The sequence below is a fragment of the Lepisosteus oculatus genome, chromosome 7 (genome assembly GCF_040954835.1).
Source record: "Lepisosteus oculatus isolate fLepOcu1 chromosome 7, fLepOcu1.hap2, whole genome shotgun sequence".
Lineage (NCBI taxonomy): Eukaryota > Metazoa > Chordata > Actinopteri > Semionotiformes > Lepisosteidae > Lepisosteus > Lepisosteus oculatus.
The window spans coordinates 53480377-53499908 of NC_090702.1; the positions used below are offsets into that span (position 1 = coordinate 53480377).

The window sequence follows — 19532 nt, forward strand, 5'->3', positions numbered from 1 at the left end:
TCAATATGTACTGAAGTATAATACCTCAGCTCTCTTCTGTCTTTCCTCTTTCTGGAACAATGTGCTAATGATGCAAATTGCCACTGGCTCACTGAAAGCATGTTTCTGCGATTCCATTTACATCACAATCACATGCTAATATAGGAGCTTCTGTCTCTTGCACTTGATTTTTACAACACCTAAAATTTAGATGTAAGCATTTACTTACAAGTAGTTTTAAAAATAAATAACACTTATAGAGAAAAAAATTAAATACAGTATAACCATTTTCTAAATAATAAAAATGTCACAGTAACACAATAAATAACAGACTCACATTAATCTTCGGATAGGTTTGGGTTCCAGCTTTCACAGTTTATTGAACTAAATGGTACATTAAAATTACAATTCAGACATCAATTACACGACATTATAGCTGGTTTGACAAGGACATGTGATGTAACAGGACGAAGCATAAACTATTTCTGTGCTTTTTCATCCACGATTCTTCTGTGAGCATCACACCAAAAAGGCACTTTTATTGATTATTCTAACAAAAATATGTTACGTATTTCAATGCCAAAAAAGAATGATTTCACAGGCTGGCAAGGCATACAGCACTATTTTATGCCCTACTGCCTGTAACACCTTATACAAAAAAAGTTAACCATCCACGTTAACTACGTTAACCATTTTTTTACAGCCTCTAATAATACATTATGCAGGTATGTTAACCATATCCAGCATTCCACAGAATGTGCATGTATACATACAGTATATACATACCTATATATGTATCCATGCACTCGAATATAAATAGGAACTTGGTAATAGGAGTGGTCCATCTTCTTCAAAGTAGTGGGAATATCACAACACATAACATTTCCTATGGTTCCTGACTATGTTAATGTTGTAGCTAACCAGGGTGTTTCCTCAAAGCAAGCGTGATTGCTGATGAATGTCTGGTGCGTTGTTGAAGACAACAGCAGACCTGGCTAAGGTGTCAATTTAGAAATGAGCCCTGTGGAGCACATATGGGATGTTCTGGAACATTGCATTGGAAGTAGAACCTAGCTCACTACACAGCTCTGCACGTGGGTAGCAAACTAATGTCAGCAGACAACCATTGACATCTGTGAACATTTAGTGGACTGAATGTTGTGACATGCTACACTTGTAATCATCACTCAAGGCGCACCAATCCACTATTAAAAATGGAATAGGCTCTTTTTGAAATGTGGAAAGGAGCTGAACATACACAAAATATACACTACCTAAAATTATACAAAATAATAGGCGTCGTACACAACGTAAACTGTGGCTCACATCTATTGTTTGAATCCAAATAGGACGATGAAACTCAACAATAACAAATACTTTTATTCTGTTCTGCCAGAGCAGTTTTCACCTAAGCTTTTAAAAGAGGCTAAGCTTTTTAAAAGTTTTACTTCACCACTATACTTCAGGTCAAAAAGGTTAATAATGGCATTATTCAGTAAATCATCATGCACATTGACATAGGCACTACTGAATTTTGTGAGATGACCCAACAACCCTGCTGTGATACACTGTGTAGTATCTAAAGAGATTAAATAAAAAATGTGATTCTGCTCACATCAAGAAAGGTCTTATCATCAGAAGACAAACTGTCCTACAAAACTAACACCTGTTTTTGCCAGTACTTAGATTTAGCCAACTCCAACGAACAAAAGTGAATGAGATTCCTTTATTAGGTGAAAAATGTTTAGGATTATTCATTTGAAAAAAACAATTTAGTAAATCCTCTGGTGCCCAAACTGCATTCTGATGCTACAGTCTACACCGATATCACAGTTTCAAAGGTATATAAAAAAAATCTTAGAAAAAGAACTTTACTACTTCATCTAAAGTCTATGCTAATTAATGAAAAAAATCAACAACATGAATGTTTCGGATTCTTCTTTGGCTCTTACTGCCCTCAGCACTGAAAGAAATTATTGCCTACTCCTCAGTACAACTAGTTGTGACCTTTAGTCAAAAGAAAAGACGCACCTAAACCCATTCATCGTCGACTATACAGCACGGAGTTATAAATCCCAAGAACAAAATAATTTGAAGAAAATAGTACCGAAATTAGCCGTATTTCCCATGGTATTTGGTGTAAGCTGTCAGACAGATTTCTCTTTAAATCGTATGGCTTAGTTCACCTAAAAGAAAAATGCACATCGGTTCACAGAGGAATTCAGCTTCAGAGCTGGTTTTGAAACTCATATGCCCCAGATTCTGGTCTTTTAGTTCAGAGCACACTATTTCATTTTACATTTCCTATTAAAAGCTACTTGCATGTCAACCCTTGCATAGATACTCAGTGACTGAAAACAGCATTAAATATATATCAGTCACTAACACTGAAATGCCATTTGTTTCATCTGATAGTATAAACTCATAGGAATGCCCAAAGCACGAACACCTACAAATGTACAGATGACAGTAAAACGTTCTTTTTCCTCATCTTGATGTAGTCTTGAGACAAATATTCCAACAAATACAGGAGTTTCACTTTATCTCAAAGAACCGTATGCTTCACAAAGAAAGCTTCTCCACTTTAAAGCATAATATTATCCCAAAGCTGCATACAGCATCTCACGGCCTGCTGCGAGGTAATAGTCAAAATGGCTCATTTAGCTGAGCACACTCTGTATGTTTAAAGAGTCTTGGAACATATGGCTTTGTTTTCTTGCATCTCTCCTGCCATTATAACGTGATTGCTGCCGTCTTCAAGGGGGGAAAAAAAAAGAGACTCTGGCCTCCCCAGAGGCCCGGAAAAAAAACCAGGCACTTCTTGCTGCAGTATAGTCTTTAATCAGACTTGTCTTTCTTCTTCCCCGTGAGCGGTACTTTACTGACGACGGCCGACCCTACCGCCGACACCCCTCCGGCCACTGCCGAGACGCCCCCCTTCACGAACCCCACGCCCATGGCCGGCACCGCGCTGACCGAGGTCACGGCCGTCTTGGTCACCTCCAGGCCTTTGCCCCCAATCCAGGCCACCCCGCCAACTGTCGCCCCCACCGCCCCCTTCGTCAGGCTGAAGATGCCCCCCGTGACCCGGGACAGCATGCCAGGCTGCGGCTGGGGATGATCTTTTTTGGAATCTGCGGAAGAATAACAACAGAAAAAGAGCATTTTAAAAACAGGCCGCTATAGCAACAACAACAACAACAACAACAACAACAACAAAAACAGGACCGCAGGAGTTAAAGTAAGGACAACCTTTGACAAATACGGCAGCGCAGATCAATGCAAGACCTGGTTTAAGTGAAGCCAATAACATTTTCAAAAGCTAAATTACAAAGCCCTAACCTATCCCAAGGGTTCCATTAATAAATCTCATTAAAGCACATTTTCATTTGCTTTGTATATAAATGCAAAACATCAATAAGGCCTACAAAGCAGACAAGCATTCATTGTGCAACTAATGTCAAATTATATAAGACGGATAGCTCTGTCAATGTTGAGTGTTTTGTTACACTCTTTGCAAATCAGCACAAATGCAGAGTGCATAGTTAAAGTGTGTGTGCTAAAGAAGAAAATCAGGGAGTCGTAGTCGCAGTCTATGACACTTGGCTTTCAGATATCAGTCTCCCTAAATGTCTTGAACACATGGCTGACACATCGTTTAGTACTTCCTCTGGTAAAAGGTTTTAGAAAAGGCATATTGTAATCTTCCCTGTTAGTGTAAGATTAGCTCTATGTTACAAAATTTGTTTCAGTTTAAGATTACATTTATTTTTGCAGCGCAAAACTTTAATGCAAAACTTAATTTCCTGATTAATTTAAAAAGGTATACAAGTCACAGTACACAGAACAGTAAACTGGTCAGCTAACCAGTGAATCTACACCCCACCCTCTGCACAAATGCATAAGTAGTTTTATTAAACTATTTTAATCAGCTTTGTGATTTCAAGAGATACATCAAAACACTGTATGTGCTCCTGTCTTTATTTAGCTATAGATATCCTATATGTATACCAAGGAGGTGCATGAAAAAATACAGAAATGTTCAGCTTTTTCTAGAATTATAGGTGCTATGCAGCACATATATATTGGTGCAAACTAATAAATATAAACAAATTATTAATTAGCTTTATTCATGGTGGTTTAAATTTGAAATTGAAAGCTTTTTAGGAGATGTACTTTGTATAACAAATACATTATGTGTCTTAGGAAAGTAAAATCAATCAATAAAGATACACTTCTAAACAGCTAAGATTACTGGGAGAGACTGAATTAAGGTGCAATATCCTGGGGTTTAACATACATACAATTTTGATCCACTGTGTATTAAATAATGGATGAACACAACAAAACCAGCAAAAAAAAAAAATCTGCAATAAATCCTCATATCCTCCAAGGCCTGACACTAGGTTCAACACCACCATCGTCAGACAGGCAAAGCAAACCAATCTTTTTTCCCAGAGAAAAATACAGTGATCAATACAAAGAAGTGCCCTCTGGTCTTTAACAGGGTGTTTGTTTTCAAAAGAGACCTCTGCACAAACTGCTCTGAAAGCCCATGCCCTTTGCCTGACATTGGGAAGTGTTCAAAACCGTTTTTAAAAAGCACCTTGATTGAAATTTTGTGTGGCCTCACTGGCGCATTAGACCTTTGATTGAGGTAGGAGCCTAATTATTTGTTATCTTCAGTATACAATGTTAACTCTGAAAATGTAAGCATTCTTTTTAACATCACCACTACACCACCCTTCCATTTTAAAGCAAAACCTGTGGCAATTCTGTTGTGATTTATATAGGGATCTTGTGGGATGCCAAATCAATTCAGCTCCTAAGTAAGACCTTTCAAAACTGGATATTGCTTAGGGCTCTGCTGAGTTATTACTAAAGGTCTTTTTACACTTACAGAATGATTTCTGAATCCATCTAGAAACCATTAAGGAGCCACAATGTTTCCCCCCTCTGTTTGCTTCAGGTGCGTGTCTTTCAGGCTTGGAGAAAGGCAGTCATTTTCCATGCATCACACACAACAGCCAAGAGTGAAGCCGAGATATTGCCTTCTTTAAGAATGACAGAAAGGGAAATTCTCAATAACAAATCCACTTTAATTTAGGTAAGAAAATGATTAGTTCCTCTAAGCAGGTGCAGAGAAACATGACCTAAATGATATGACCATGAACACACAGACAAAATAGCTGGATACTTTCAGTAAAACATCTAGACACAAAGGCCTACATTACCACTCAGAAGAACAAGTATAGTGGGGGAATTTATATTACGTATATATCTTTCAACCAATGGCATTGTTATGAAGTTTACCCATTCTAATTCATCATTTGCAAAAAACCTTTAAACCACTGTGGTTCAGCCTTCATATGAACACCTTTTCAGGTGAACTTCTCACCCTTGATCACCACAAAAGCCTGAGAGTCACGAAGGTTAAAAAGAACAACACAAATCGTAGCGAACTGTCTCTGGGGGCAAGCCCTGATTGAAACAAGTCAGCATGAGCTACTCTGAGACATTTTGGCAAGACTGCATTCTTGCATCTCAAAGACTGAGACTAAACGAGTGTGTTTTCATTTTCCATTCTTACTCGAGACAGGGTTGGTAGTGTAGGTAATTAAATACCGCCCGCTTTTATAATCTGATAATGTATAAAAAAAGGTCCCTATTACTCGCATTTAGAAGTTTAATGTAAATTTCTACCCCTCAGATTTACAGAAAATATTAAGACATATAAGTAGGGAGCTGCGTCAGCATGCGTAAGCTGCAAAGGAACAGGTAAATGTTCATCACATGCGAAAAGGAAAAGAAAAGAAACAACGTTTCGGGTGTGAGGGAGAGAAGGAAAGCAGCAGATTAAGGCGGAGGAGAACAAAACACAATGTAAGGGAATAAGAGGCAGCGAGCACAGCGCTAAGGGTCATGAAGCAGGTGAGCAGGTGTAACACTTGGTTTTAGTCAATGCAAATGCACATTCATCTCAATACACGGTAACTGCAAAAATATTACTTATTACATGTAATAAATGTTGTATCGGCAACATTTAAGCTATTTAATACTGCACATTGGTGGTGGTGGAGGGGAACCCCATTACCTGTAAAGTGCTTTGAGTGTAGTGTCCAGAAAAGCATTATATAAGTGTAAGCAATTATTATTATATAGCTTTTATTTACAATCTCCAATTATTATTTTATTAGACGGTCAATTTGGAATAGGCATTTGTGCGTTTTTCACATCAAGGATTCTGTTACAACACACTTGGGTTTCATCATGTTATTCTGTAGTTTTATTTTGAGAACTGCTACAAAAAATAAAATAATGGCTTATAACTGCAACACATCCACTGTAGTAATAACAGATTTATTATTTTTCATCTTATTTAAAACATTTGACTTAGGTTTTCATGACTCACGCCATGAACAATAATGCACTCTTAAAAAAATAACAAGTTAAAAAAAAACAATCAATAAACCAAAATAAAAATAAAGCTACATATCAAAAGCCAGAGTACAAAAAAAAATAGATTTTTAAGGAAAGATTTAATTTAAAATAATGTCAAGTCACAGAGTATCAAACAGATTTCAGGAATAAGGTCAACAATCACAGAATTGCACAACAGCAACCCTGTCATTTCTATTTTCCTTTTACCTGAAACTGTCCATGTGTTTGCTAGTTTAGTGTGGCACCAGTTAAAGTCTAACATTTGACTTTTTAGCAGAAATATCAACAGCCCGATTATTGATTTGCACTAAGATCTGGAGGTACTGTGTTTGATGTACCGTAGGCCTCCTGGGAAATATGTCAATCCTACCTGAGCCTCACTTTTAGTAACTTCAGGTCATCTAGAATATTAAGCAATAGCTAAAATATCAGTGATTAAAACTGCTATTTTATATTAAAAAAGCAGCAATATTATTTGTAACATTTCTTTATAATCTATTTATAACAAATCCTGAGACTGGTTTCTGGAATCCAGTAAGCCTCTTTAAAGCTATAGAAAAAGGATAAATAAGTTAAATAATAGATCATTAGTAAATTAAGTGGAATAATTTAAAACTTTTCCTAGGAGAATCAGTGTTTATAACTGAAATAAAGAATGTTCTCATCTTTAAATGCCTCTCTCTTATTCTTCAATAATCTCTGAAGTTATATTTTCTCTAATGGGCAGTTCATGGATTGATTGCAAAGCAACAAAGGTCATGACTGTACAACTAGAGTAATCTCTTTATTTGCTGTTTTACTCAGACCTCAAGCAAACGCCTTGAGGCTGAAATTTTAAGGGCTGTTACAATGTTGACAAACCTACAAAGTAAAAGTAATAAACACAAAGCAAAGCTTTTTCTTAAACACAAAACACAGTATTACACACACCGTTGGGTCTGGTTAAAACTCTTCCCACATTTTAAAGCCTGAGCCTTTTTTTCTGTCCTGAAGACAAAAGATTATGCAGGCATCCAATTAATAATACTGAAAGACACTGACTAACTCAACCCGGAGACTACTTCAGCAAAAAAACTACTGTTAGCAAACTGCCCTCACAATACTAAAATCGGATGGAGAAATCAGGTAATATGAGTTATTCAACAGAGACATCTAGTGGTTCAAAAACTATACTGTTCTCTGAAAGAGGACATGCTCCGATAATGCAGTAGCAGCACATGAAGCTGTGAGGCATGTAAAAGGTAGATGAGGGTCTTGAAGTCTGAAGTCTTTCCTGAATTTAAAGAAATGCCAATCAAGCATTAACACTTGATGTTTTACAATGCACTGGAGCTGTGAACTTGTGGCCCTGTGGGTGTTACACATACTCTAAAGCAGCAATAAAGTAAAGAGGACATGTCTAAGACTAGCATGTTACAAACTATAGGACTTTATGTCAGGTTTTATGAAAATTATAAATAGAGACAATTTCAGCATGCAGTGCCTTTTCTGTGGAATCTCGTAGCTATAAGATATGTGATAATAACATGATAGCACATGTTGACTTTCATTAGTTGACTTTGCCAACATCATTAAGAACAAGTAAAGGTTTATTCCATGCTGAAAAGAGCAGAAAATTAACAATGTTTCGTCTGTGGAGCCTTCTTCAGGCCCCCTCTTCTTTTTTTCCAGCATGGAATAAACCTTTTACTTGTTCCTTTGCAGCCTACGCATGCTGACGCAGCTCCCCACCTGAACTACTACATCATCATTAGCTGACTTTCAGCTTTAAGCAAAAACTGTCACTCTGCATTATGACTAAACCCAGTGGACAGTCAGTCCGTGCTCATTCTGCAGTGCTGGACAACATCACGAACACGAAACCCACAGCTGAACTCTTGGTACAGTAGCTCCTAAAGTGAGAATTATTTCCACTCAATGAAAGGTCATAGAGACAATGGAGAATGATTAATACTGAAGAAAACAAACAGACACCAAGAAAAACAGCATACCAGCACAAATTTCACAATGTCTCTCAATTGTACATTTACTAAGAAGTCTTCACACACTTGCTGTTGAGGCCGATGTCCTGGCTTCTTTCAGGAAGCAGCCTGATGTGAGACTACTAACCCTAACAGGATAGACGGGCTGAAAGGCCTCCTCTTGTTGTCACCTTTCTTTGTTACATCTTGTACTAAATAAACAGCTGGCAAAAAGCTATCCTGAGCAATTATAAGTGCTTAATGAGCGGAGCTGCTTTAGCATGCATGTTTCAGAGGAGCAAGTGAATTCATTCCAGACTGAAAAGAAATAAAGAAAATGGATTTCCACTGCACAGCCTTCTTGCAGGCATGTGAATACCTGCACACCTCATTCACACCTGCAGTTGGCATCCAGTGTTTCCTTGTTTATGTTAACTCTTCTGATTCAATTAGCCTCTGATTATTACTGTCTTACTAAAATAAAAAACATTATGTAGGACAAGACAAGAGAACAGAGACAGGACAAAGAGAGCAAAAAGGCAGAGGTATTACCTAACATTCATGGATATTAACACCTGTGGTTTTTCCTGATTGTTTATGTTTGTATTGTTAAAGACTTAAATAAACCTTTGGAGACTGAACAGGAATTTGAAAGACATTCAGTGAACTGATTCATCACTGCCTGCTTTTTGAACAGCCATGCAGTTAAGCAGGGGTTGAGTTTTTGACTTGCCAATTAGCAGATATTCTCCCATTTAAATTGAGTTCCTTGCAGTTTCCCCAGCAAAAGGTGGTATGCAGACAATATCACTAAATCATCAAAGTGTTCAATCTCATCGCTGAGGGTTACTCTGAATAGGTACTCAATTGAATATAATTCATATCATATATATATTCATATCATTCTTTATACTACAGTGTTAATTATATAATTTATTCCATGATTATTCCAACAAAAAACTGAACCTCTTCTTTCACAGAGAATTAGATCATGTTTGTTTTCTCTGGAGCGGACATTGTGAATCTCTGGTTCTGTTTGTAAGGAAAACAGATATTTCTGTATGATTTTCATTTTAGATGTTTCTGCAAGTCAACTGTCAAATCACACATTCAAAAATGTGATTATCAGAAATGTTGGATCTAAATATAATATATAAATTTTGATTCAACATGTAATAAATGGTGAAAAAATATCTAAATAAAAACAGAACTGTCCATGAACAGCAGCGAATTTGGAGGTCAGAGATATGAAATATAATTTGTGGGATAGCCATGTTCACCAACAACATGCAGAGATATGAAATGTATAATCCCTGTATCAGGTGAAAACTGAGAAGAGAAAACCTGATTACCTTCTGGAGGTTCATCTCTGAGATACGAGGGGACATCTTCCTGGTTCTTGTTCATCTGACTCATCTTTTATCTGAAACACAGAAGTACTCTGAATTTTAAAATGCAATACACAACAGCAGTAAACAGGACATGGTCACAGAAAATAAAGTCAGGTAGAGACAACACTACTACATTACTACAAGTAATAGGTTTATTCCATGCTGAAAAAAAGAAGAGAGAAAACACAACGTTTCCCCAGCAATGCTGGTATGCAGACAATATCACTAAATCATCAAAGTGTTCAATCTCATGTGAAATGTTTTGTAGAGTACACACAACATAATTGAGTATTTTAAGCTTTTTGTTACCTGTAGCTATAATTAGCTTCAAAATAAACATTGCTATGCATATATGTTTAAGAAAAAAATGCATGATCAATATTGATGAAAAGCTTTTTAAATAATTCACTGCTGTGTCCACCGGTGAGGCCCAGTGTGGTGGAATGCAAGGCGCTGCACTGCTCAAGCCCTGGGACCTCACTTGCTCTGCAACCCTGCCCACAGGCTCATCCCAGAGCGACAGCAGGACAGCAGGACAGCAGGACAGCAGGACAGCAGGACAGCAGGACAGCAGGACAGCAGCTGTCCTCAAGCTGCTCGCATAACAGCGGCTTTCTTTGCAAGATGAGGATTTGGCAGTGGTGCGACGGAGGCCCTAACCGGCCAGACACGAGCACCACTGAACATTGACGGACTGAGCTTGGACAACATCTGGCATGTATGGCACAGAGAGCACTGAAAAGCCACCAGCTTTTTCAGGCTCTATGAGAGGAGAGAGACAGAATCCTACTGCACCTACAACCTGCTGCACATCATGCATGATCGACACACAGCTTGTACTCCTGCCAACGGTGGCCACACAAGCACTGTGTGCCCGTGTCCCTGTGTCTTTCACAGTACACCGCCCGTAGATCCACCCTATGAATGACACATGAATCAGCACAACGAGTTTGCCTGTATTCTGTTTGTGCAGTGCCAGCACTCCCAGCAATTTTCTTAACGATAACCTTGTGAATGTGTTGCTGTTACAAGGAGTGAGTTTCTTGCGATGCTCAGTATGTATTATAGTTTGGACTGGTTAATTTATGACCAGGTGACACCTCTTTTGAATTACAATGAGCCAATTTGGTTTGATAATTAAAATGGGGGGAAAAAAATCCTAATTATGAAACAAGGTTGCGTTCCCTGTAGCACTGCACACTTTTCTCGCAAAAATTAGGAAACATGGATCACATCAAAAATGGTTATCAAAGTTCAAGGTGAGGGCGTGTTGCTTAAAAATAGACACTGGAAACCAGAAGCCCTAATTATAAGTTCTATACAAAATAATACAAGCTTTTTATTTTCATGGGCGGCACAGAGGCACAGTGGTCAGCGTTGCTCGGTTCCATTGTGGACCTGGGGTGCTGTCTGTGTGGAGTATGTTTGTTTCCTTGTGTTCGCGTGGGTTTTCACTGGGTGCGCCAATCTCCTCCCACAGTCCCAAGACATGCTGGCAGGTGAATTCGCTTCTGGGACCATCGGCCATGTGTTGGTATTCGCGTCTCCGTGTGTCCTGCGATACTCTGCCTTACACCTGTTGCTTTCCCAGATAGGCTCTGGCTCCCCCATGACCTTCTGTTGAATAAAGCACTTATAAGAGGCTAGATGGATCTCATCACAAGACGTAGATATTGTTCTGCTTATATTCGTGCATATCATTTTGTGCCAAGGCATACGTGAAATGAAGTAATAATAGTTAACTTGCTAACGAGGTCATTTCAACTCACTGCAGTAAGATTATAATACTGTACCTGTTTATTGCAGCTACTGTGATTGTAATGGGCTGACTGACTTCAGCTGAGCTTGAAAGCCATCTCAAAGGGTGACACACCCAAAGTTTACCGATGTACTTAGCAGATACAACAACAGGTGTAGTAAACACTGCAGTAACTTGACCTTAAATAAGTCTGTTTATAGATCCAATATGGACAGAGCCCAGGGCAGACAAGCGGTGGCCACAAAACCAGTAACCAGCCATTTAAATTTTGATCTGTACACATTTAGGCCCAGCAGATCAGTTTAAGAAGTGGGTAAATAAGGAATGCAAAATAAGAGCCTGTTAAATCAATATTTACACTACCTGGGTGCTTCACATTCACCAGAGTCATTAAACAAAAGCAAATGTTAACCAGGATGGACTACTGTGGTTCAGGAGGATGCCTTTTGGTTCAAAGCAAAACATCCTGGAATTAAAGAAAAAAAAGTCAAAGCCCACTTTGCTCTTTTGGTAGTTTACCATTTCAATAAGTCAAGACTCATTTCAAGACTATTTCTTAACATATTCTAGATTGTACATCTCTTTGCAGAATAATTTTATATTCTCTGTCCAAAACCTGTTTCAATTTCCAATTGTGATCCTCCTTGTTTGTTCAATTCCTAAGTGTAAAATAGTCTCCAAGCTTGCCTATAACCCTGAGGATTTTATATCTTTTATCGAATCCCCTCTCACCTCTCAATCAAACAAGTTTAAAAAATACATTTCTAGTTAAGGGCCTTTCCTTTCGAGTCTTGTGGGTAAGGAACTGCAAGGCCATTCAAACAGAAGGACCCTGCTAATGCTTCCATTCATTGTAAATGAGAATATGTTCTCACTTCAGTCCTGCATTTAAGAACTAAATAAATTACTCCCTTAATGTAACATGCTCCAAGTTAAATGTTATGTGGCAAATAAAGTTTTATACAAAACTCACATAGCTGGAAAAGACTGAGGAGATCTGAGTATAATTAACCTGTAAAATAAATCAGCCATGCAGACAAATGTGTATACAAACTGTACAGCTGGTTGGATATTTATCTAAGGGGAAAGAAATGAGCCACAAACAAAATTCCATTAGAGAAACAGAACATGCTTCTTCTCACCTTGAATTTAGCAAAAATACTCATCAGCACAAATAATCATCTTGGTTCTAACACCAGCCAGACACAGCCGGTTTGACTTAACCACTTGTGTAATTGTGTGACAGTACAGTATGGTCACTGGGACCCAGGATTGGGCTGTTCAGTAGTAATAATTAAAGGTCAAAACACTATGAGGCATTTTTTCTCATGCCTGTCGAAGTTTGAGGCACACAAACATGTCTGAGACAAAAACAAATCCTTTTAAATCCTCTCGGCCATAATGCTTCCAGCCAATGGCTGGGCCCAGGCTTTTTTCAGAACTGATCAGTGTTTGTGCTTCTACCAATCTGGCCAACTTGGTACCAGTAATGAAAGAACAGAGGTTTAAAAGCCAGTCACAAGTTTAAAATATTCTTCAAAGCACTCCATACTAGCTAGCCTTTACACTGGAGCTAGAATTGTATTGCAGCATGACCACAACACTAGATTCTAGTATGCCTGCTGCAAGGACTATCTATTTAATCTGTGGAACATTTCCAGAGCTGTTGCCTTCAACAGTAGTCCTGCCTATGGGACAATTTAAACTCAAACACCACTCTACTTAAGACTGTTTACACTGACTGCATTCCCCTCTCAAGAGACGAATTTGATCGCTAATCATTTCTCCTTTTTTTGTCAATTCCATGAAGCTTTGCAGAAATAAACAGTAGACATTTCACATCATGTCAAACCGTGTCAAAACTCACATTTACGCTCCTTTACCCAGGTGGGGCTGCACATTGGTGGTGGTGGAGGGGATCCCCATTACCTGTAAAACGCTTTGAGTGGAGTGTCCAGAAAAGTGCTATATACGTGTAAGCAATTATTATTTCCAACCCTTCTTAATAAGGACAATAGCTTCTAATGTATCCCCAAAGGTTTTTTTAAAGGCAATATGGACTAACAATGCTTCAAAAACCCATATGAGCTTCAAACCCAACAACATCCTTCAACAACCAAGTTTATAAAAAAGCAGACAGCTGAGCACATGGCACAATCCAAGGTCCTTCAACTACTTCTACTTTAATTTAACCCTAAGAGGGAATCAGACAGAGAACCTTAGTTCTTTGTCACTTTCAGTAAGTGATGAATCATATTTAGCTAAAGACTCTCACATTCAAACTGTATTTACACCACATTTATAACAAGAGACATAACAAGAAATCAAAGCATCACATTACATAAATAATCACACACATACAGCACAAGATAGATAAGACTTTATTGATCTCAAGGGAAATTGAGGCTTTACTCTAGCCCAGCCCAAGAAAAGCAAGACAGACATCAGAATAGGCTGAAATTAAAATAACCACAGCATTAAAGTAATTAAATAACTGTATAGAATACAAAAAAGCATTTGACACTGTTTAACTTAAGACCAACAAAACCCAACTGGACACACAGAACACAAAAAACAACTTTGGTTGTTTTGGGTAGCTTGGGTGGAACTAAAAAGTGCAGGAATGCAAACAGATCCATCCAGCCCAATGCAAAAATGCTCAAATGCACTGACAAAGTCAAGTAGTAGATTTCAGAACAAACAGTGAAACACAAACCAGAAGGTACAAGTGGAAACTATGTGGAAGTGCATTTAAAAATGATAACATACACAATCCATGTTGTCAAGTATTTGAAATAAGATACTTTTTCTTCTTTTAATCCTTCAAGGGGTCATTAAAGCCAGTATATTCCTTACATTACCTCTGACTAATAACTCCACTCCAATGCGAAATTAAAAAGTGCCTCACAAAAGAAAAAATAGTAATCATAACACCAATCCTGTTAATACTTCCTGACTAAACAAGTTGAAACAAGTGTTCTCTGCTTTTGTTTTCTCTTTGCACTCATTTAGGAAATAAAGTGAAAAAAAAATATTTTGAAGTTCAATTTACAAACAATGAGGTCAGTCTACTACAGTAACAAATGCTTGCCCATACAAATGTTTTTCTTTTATTCACATTCCTTCAAGAATTCACACCTCTTTCAGATTTAGCATTTAAGTGCATGGGGAATATTCTGTTATTAATAATAACAACAACCCTTTATTTCATCAGACAATTAAGTTGAAAACAATTCCAAAACCAGTAGAGCTACATTTTTGTTTTTCCAAAATGTACTTTTACCTAAACTCAGAACACACCTTAAACAGCTAAGTAACAGGTACTGTGTGTTTTTTTTTACTATACCAGAATTAAAACAAATTTGATATAAAATATCTGGACAATTAGAACTAATTTTCAGAAGCCAATAACTGTACACAAATTGCAGATACAGAAGGACACATGGTGCAGGTGTCTCGAACCTGGCTCCTTTAGAGCCCCTGACCAGCCATTTTTATAGGTACTGTAGTCATTACATCAGCAATTATGACCTGGAACAATTTATCTCTGGTCACTCACGCAGCTAACTTTGAAATGGGTCTGGGCCCAAGACATTATTTAAGTTTGTTTTTTTTTTTGCCAATTACTTTGAGAAAAAGAGAAAAACGAAAATCACAAAAGATTGAAGCTCATTTACTATTCAGCCCATTACCAGAGTTGTATCTAACATAATGCACACTTCTTAAGTGATCATCACTGTGTAGTGATGCAGGAGCTCAAATAACTACAATTATACAAAGAAACGTTTCATAACATTACTTATAACATAACAGTCTTGAGCGACAAACTGTTTTTTATCCAATATTTTAGACAATCCGCGTGCTTTAAAATTTAATGACAAGTCTATCGCCTGCACACAATATTGGCTATTGTAACTCTCTCTCCAAAGATTTGGCAGGTCCAAAATTTACTCAACACTTCTTTTTTATATAGCCACAGCAAAGTAAAAAAAAAAATGCATAATGTAAAAGATTGGTATTAATTCCCAAAACCAATAAAGGGATTTTTTTTCTCTTAGAAAAACAAGCACATTTAGACAAACAAGTCATAAACGTGCACAAGGCCAGTTCGGCCAGAAAGGAATGCAACCATTATTTAAAAAACAAATAAAAGTATACCCAAATACGTTCTCCTCTTCGGTGACTGAAACAATCGATAGGAGTTGCTGAAGTAATACTGGTAATAATAATAATAATAATAATAATAATAAACTTTATTTTATATAGCGCCTTTAAAGGTGGCTTCTCAAAGCGCTTTACAGGATGACAATAACAATAAATAAGAAGACTACAACAATAAATAAGAAAATTTCACAAGACAGGACACAATTATAATTACAACAATACAACAATAACAATAGAGGAGACCGTGGAAGATGGTATTAAGAAGAGCAGAGGGGTGAAGAATGGAAGCAGTTAAGTAAAGGCTTTTCTGAAAAGGAGGGTTTTGAGTCTGGATTTGAAGGAGTTTAGAGAAGGTGACTCTCTAATATCCTTGGGCAAGGAGTTCCAGAGCTTGGTAGGCCTATAGGCACATACAAATGGTCAGATCACTGCACAGCGCAGTCCGAGAAATCCTGAAGTCAAAGTTCTCTATAACTCAACCTCCGGCTCCCAAAAATAATGATAGAAAACCCAGATCTGAGAATAGCATCTGTAGGCAGAACAACACCTCCCCCTACACAAAACACCTCTGTTTTTTCAACTGAATCCTACCGTTAGGTAAGGCAAACGTCCACCCAACCCCCGACTACAACTACGAGTTCTTGAACGGGGTTAAAACAAAAAAAAACTGCTGCGTATATTAATGTTTTTAACGAACTCGCCAGCTCAGACACTGCTTTCTATAACACAACAAAAACAGTTCAAACACGAAAGCGAAATACAGAAGAAAACTTCCCAACTTAGCGAGCACAAAGCAGGGAGTCTGAACGACGCTCCGCCTAACCCGACGGCCAGCGATAACTCCGACACAATATTGCACCAATGGCTACATCAATAACGCGCGTTACATTGTAGAAAAGGTAGCTACAGAGTTATTACCGTTTGCAGAAAACCAAGATGGCAACTAATGTACTCTTCGGGGAAAAAAATAAAAACTGGACGATGAGGAAAAAAAGTTTCAGTGCACTAAAAAAAACAAACAGGGCTCGCAGTGATAACTTACAGAAAGAGGACACGGAACATGACTTATGGTGAAGATGTTCTGCCTTAAACCTGTTGATCATTCGCAGTAACAATCTGTTTTCAACCGGTTGTCAAACGAAAAACAAAAGTCGTGCAATCCACAATATGAATTCAAAATATTTACTTACCAGATGTGCCAACGTGTGCGTTCTGACGTGTACAGTAAGTTTTGCAATAAGCCGCCACACCAATTTGGCAGCTGTCTGCTAAGCCTAGCCACGCCGCAAGGTAATTAAATCCCCTGGAAGGCTACTCAAGCTGGACTTTACTTAGCTTCTCAATCCGACACGTAAGGAGTCTTTCTTGACTTTTCTGCGCTTTGCCTCCTCTACCGTGCATACGTGGCGACCCACACAGCGCTTGCTTTCACTGCGGTGTCAACGAGTACATTTTTTAAAGGGAAGTGACGTTTGATGTGTATATTTACCGGTGTGACCAGCCTAACATAACAGAGCTGTTTGTGGTCTTCCCTGGTTTTCTGTTTCATTAGTTTTCAGGCGTTTTCCCTGCGTTCCCTGTCTTTTTTCACCTGTTGCTAATGTTCACAGAGAGCTGGTCCAAACAATGCGCACTTCTGATACTGTGTGGCCCCCACACGTACAGTGCTTCCTTACGCGGTAATGCGGAGAACTAGGTGTACTAGAATCAAGTCTCAACAGTCGAGCACCGTTCTTTTTAGATTTGTCATCCTGTAGAAATAGACCAGTCTTTGTTCTGCCTCTCCACCCCTATTTTACCAGCTGCAGAGTTCCGTCCGCACGGCAAAAAAAAACTTAACTCTACTTGAGATTCCTGTAGTCATCACATGCTCGAAGTGTAACGAAAAATTAGAATCAAGTAAGGCAGGAAAAACCACAATGAGTGGTTTGTGCAAAAGGCTTGGTGTTTTCTATTGCTTTCACAGAAGGGCCCGGCATCTTTCTGTTGCGTTTTACATTCCCAGGATACACCACCCTGGATAAACATAAAATTATATATTTACACAACTGCAGTAATAAAACATTGGTTAAAATGATGTTAGGATTTTTAAATATTGTGAGATATGTAGGTTATATAATTATATACTGTTTATATACGTGCAGGTGGGTAACTGAAATGTCATGCAATTAATTCAGTATTCATGAACTTTAACAACAATGATTTAAATTGTGTGTCAATTAAAGGTAGAATTTGAGCTTAATTTATCACACATAATATCCTGTACTGCAGTGAGTAAATAAGATACAGTAGGAGCATCAAAACCGACTACATTTCATAAAGGGTCATTCAGCACATCTAGGTGCTTGAAGACAATAGTTGAGGTTTGTTCCATACTCCCACAACCCTTTGGGTAAAGAAATGCCCCATGTTACCAGTTTTAAAAGTTTTTCTTTGCATTGTGTTTCATGTTTCATTGGCAGTTCGGAATAAGTTCACTGGGTTTGCTTTGCCAATGTCTTCAAGGACTTTGAATACATAGTGCAGAGCGCAGGGTCAGCCATTTATACAGCGCCCCTGGAGCAGCTGGGGTTAAGGGCCTTGCTCAGGGGCCCAACGGAGTAGGATTCCTCTACTGGCCACGGGATACGAACCGGCAACCTTCTAGCCACAGGCACAGGCACAGATCCTGAGCCACAGAGCCACAGCATGAAGCCATTAAGTGCATTTTGCTCATTCAGTAGTTCAGCAACTAAATTAATCTAAAATTATTTTGAATGGCTGACCCTGTGCTCTGACCCCAAGCTTCTCTCCCTGTCTGTGTGTCTCATGGAGAGCAAGCTGGAGTCTGAGAAGAGACAAATTCTTAATGCAAGAAATTGTAGATGGCTAATAAAGTGATATTATCTTATCTTACTTACTTTTAATGGAAACTGTGAATATATAGTTAAGAAGGCCAATCAACGTTTGTTTTTAATTAAGAGATTAAAATCGCTTGGCTTTAGGCAGCACATCTATGAGGTGGCATATAACAGCCTGGTAGACAGTGTTTTATCTTTTCATATAACAGGATGGTACCGCGCACCTGAGTGTGAGGTGTAGAAACAAGCTTTCTAGAATAGTTACTACTGCGGCGAAGATGAGTGGCAAACCACAGAAACAGCTGGGGGACATTTTTGATAGTGTGGCAAAAAGAATAATTAAAAATGCCTCTTATTCCTGGAATTCTCAGTTTGTAATGCTTCCACCTGGCCAATGTGTCAGAGCTGTTTGAAATCTGTACAGTATAAAAGGTTTTTCAGCCTATACTCCATACATTTGCATTATGATTAGTTTGATTTTATCTGTGAATGTATGCTTTTTATGTCTGATTTATTATTATTCTTTTATGTTTGTTGCATAATATTTTAATTTAACTGCATTATCTGTAACAGGGGAAACCTAAGACAAATTTCCACTTTTAGTGGACAATAAAGTTAATCTAATCTAGGAATTTTCTCTCATCTGATTCTGAGAGGAGCAAAGATGTTTGGGCTTCAACTACTCGTCTGGAGGTCCATCCAGAGAACCTGTTGGAAGATTAATCATCTTCTGAGTCCCAGTGCTCTTGCAGATTGCAGCATGTTTTCCTTCAGGATTTTTCTGTACTTAGCTCCATCCATTTTTCCATCTATCTTTATGTGTTTCCAGTCCCTGCCGCAGAGAAGCATCCCCAAAGCAGGATGCTGCCACCACCGTGCTTCACTGTAGGGATGGTGTTCTCAGTGTGATGTGCTGTGTTAGGTTTGTGCCAGACATGAAGTTCAATTTTGGTTTCATCAGACCATAGAATTTTCCTCCAAATTGTTGAGTCTCTCA

At 38.2% G+C, this 19532-nt stretch overlaps 1 protein-coding gene across 3 annotated transcripts; it reads right to left on the bottom strand.

The window, feature by feature from the left end:
- Positions 1-317: 317 nt before the first annotated feature.
- tmem263 (transmembrane protein 263) lies at positions 318-17498 on the bottom strand. 3 transcript variants are annotated; one of them, XM_006633070.3, is made up of 3 exons: positions 16886-17498; positions 9734-9804; positions 318-3113 (listed from the first exon to the last, which is right to left on the bottom strand). In XM_006633070.3, exons 2-3 carry the CDS (start codon positions 9795-9797, stop codon positions 2818-2820), a joined length of 360 nt encoding a protein of 119 aa, XP_006633133.2. In that variant the 5' UTR covers positions 9798-9804; positions 16886-17498; the 3' UTR covers positions 318-2817. The 3 variants fall into 3 exon arrangements, with proteins under 3 accessions (XP_006633133.2, XP_015207490.2, XP_015207489.2); XM_015352004.2 differs by lacking the exon at positions 16886-17498 and adding an exon at positions 16738-16856; XM_015352003.2 differs by lacking the exon at positions 16886-17498 and adding an exon at positions 16614-16724.
- Between the last annotated feature and the right edge of the window lie 2034 nt (positions 17499-19532).

Coding starts and splice junctions, on each gene's coding strand:
- tmem263 (XM_006633070.3), bottom strand. CDS start 9,797: ATGAGTCAGATGAACAAGAACCAGGAAGATGTCCCCTCGTATCTCAGA. Junction 3,114..9,733: donor CAGAGATGAACCTCCAGAAG/GTAATCAGGTTT, acceptor ATTCTTCCGCAG/ATTCCAAAAAAGATCATCCC.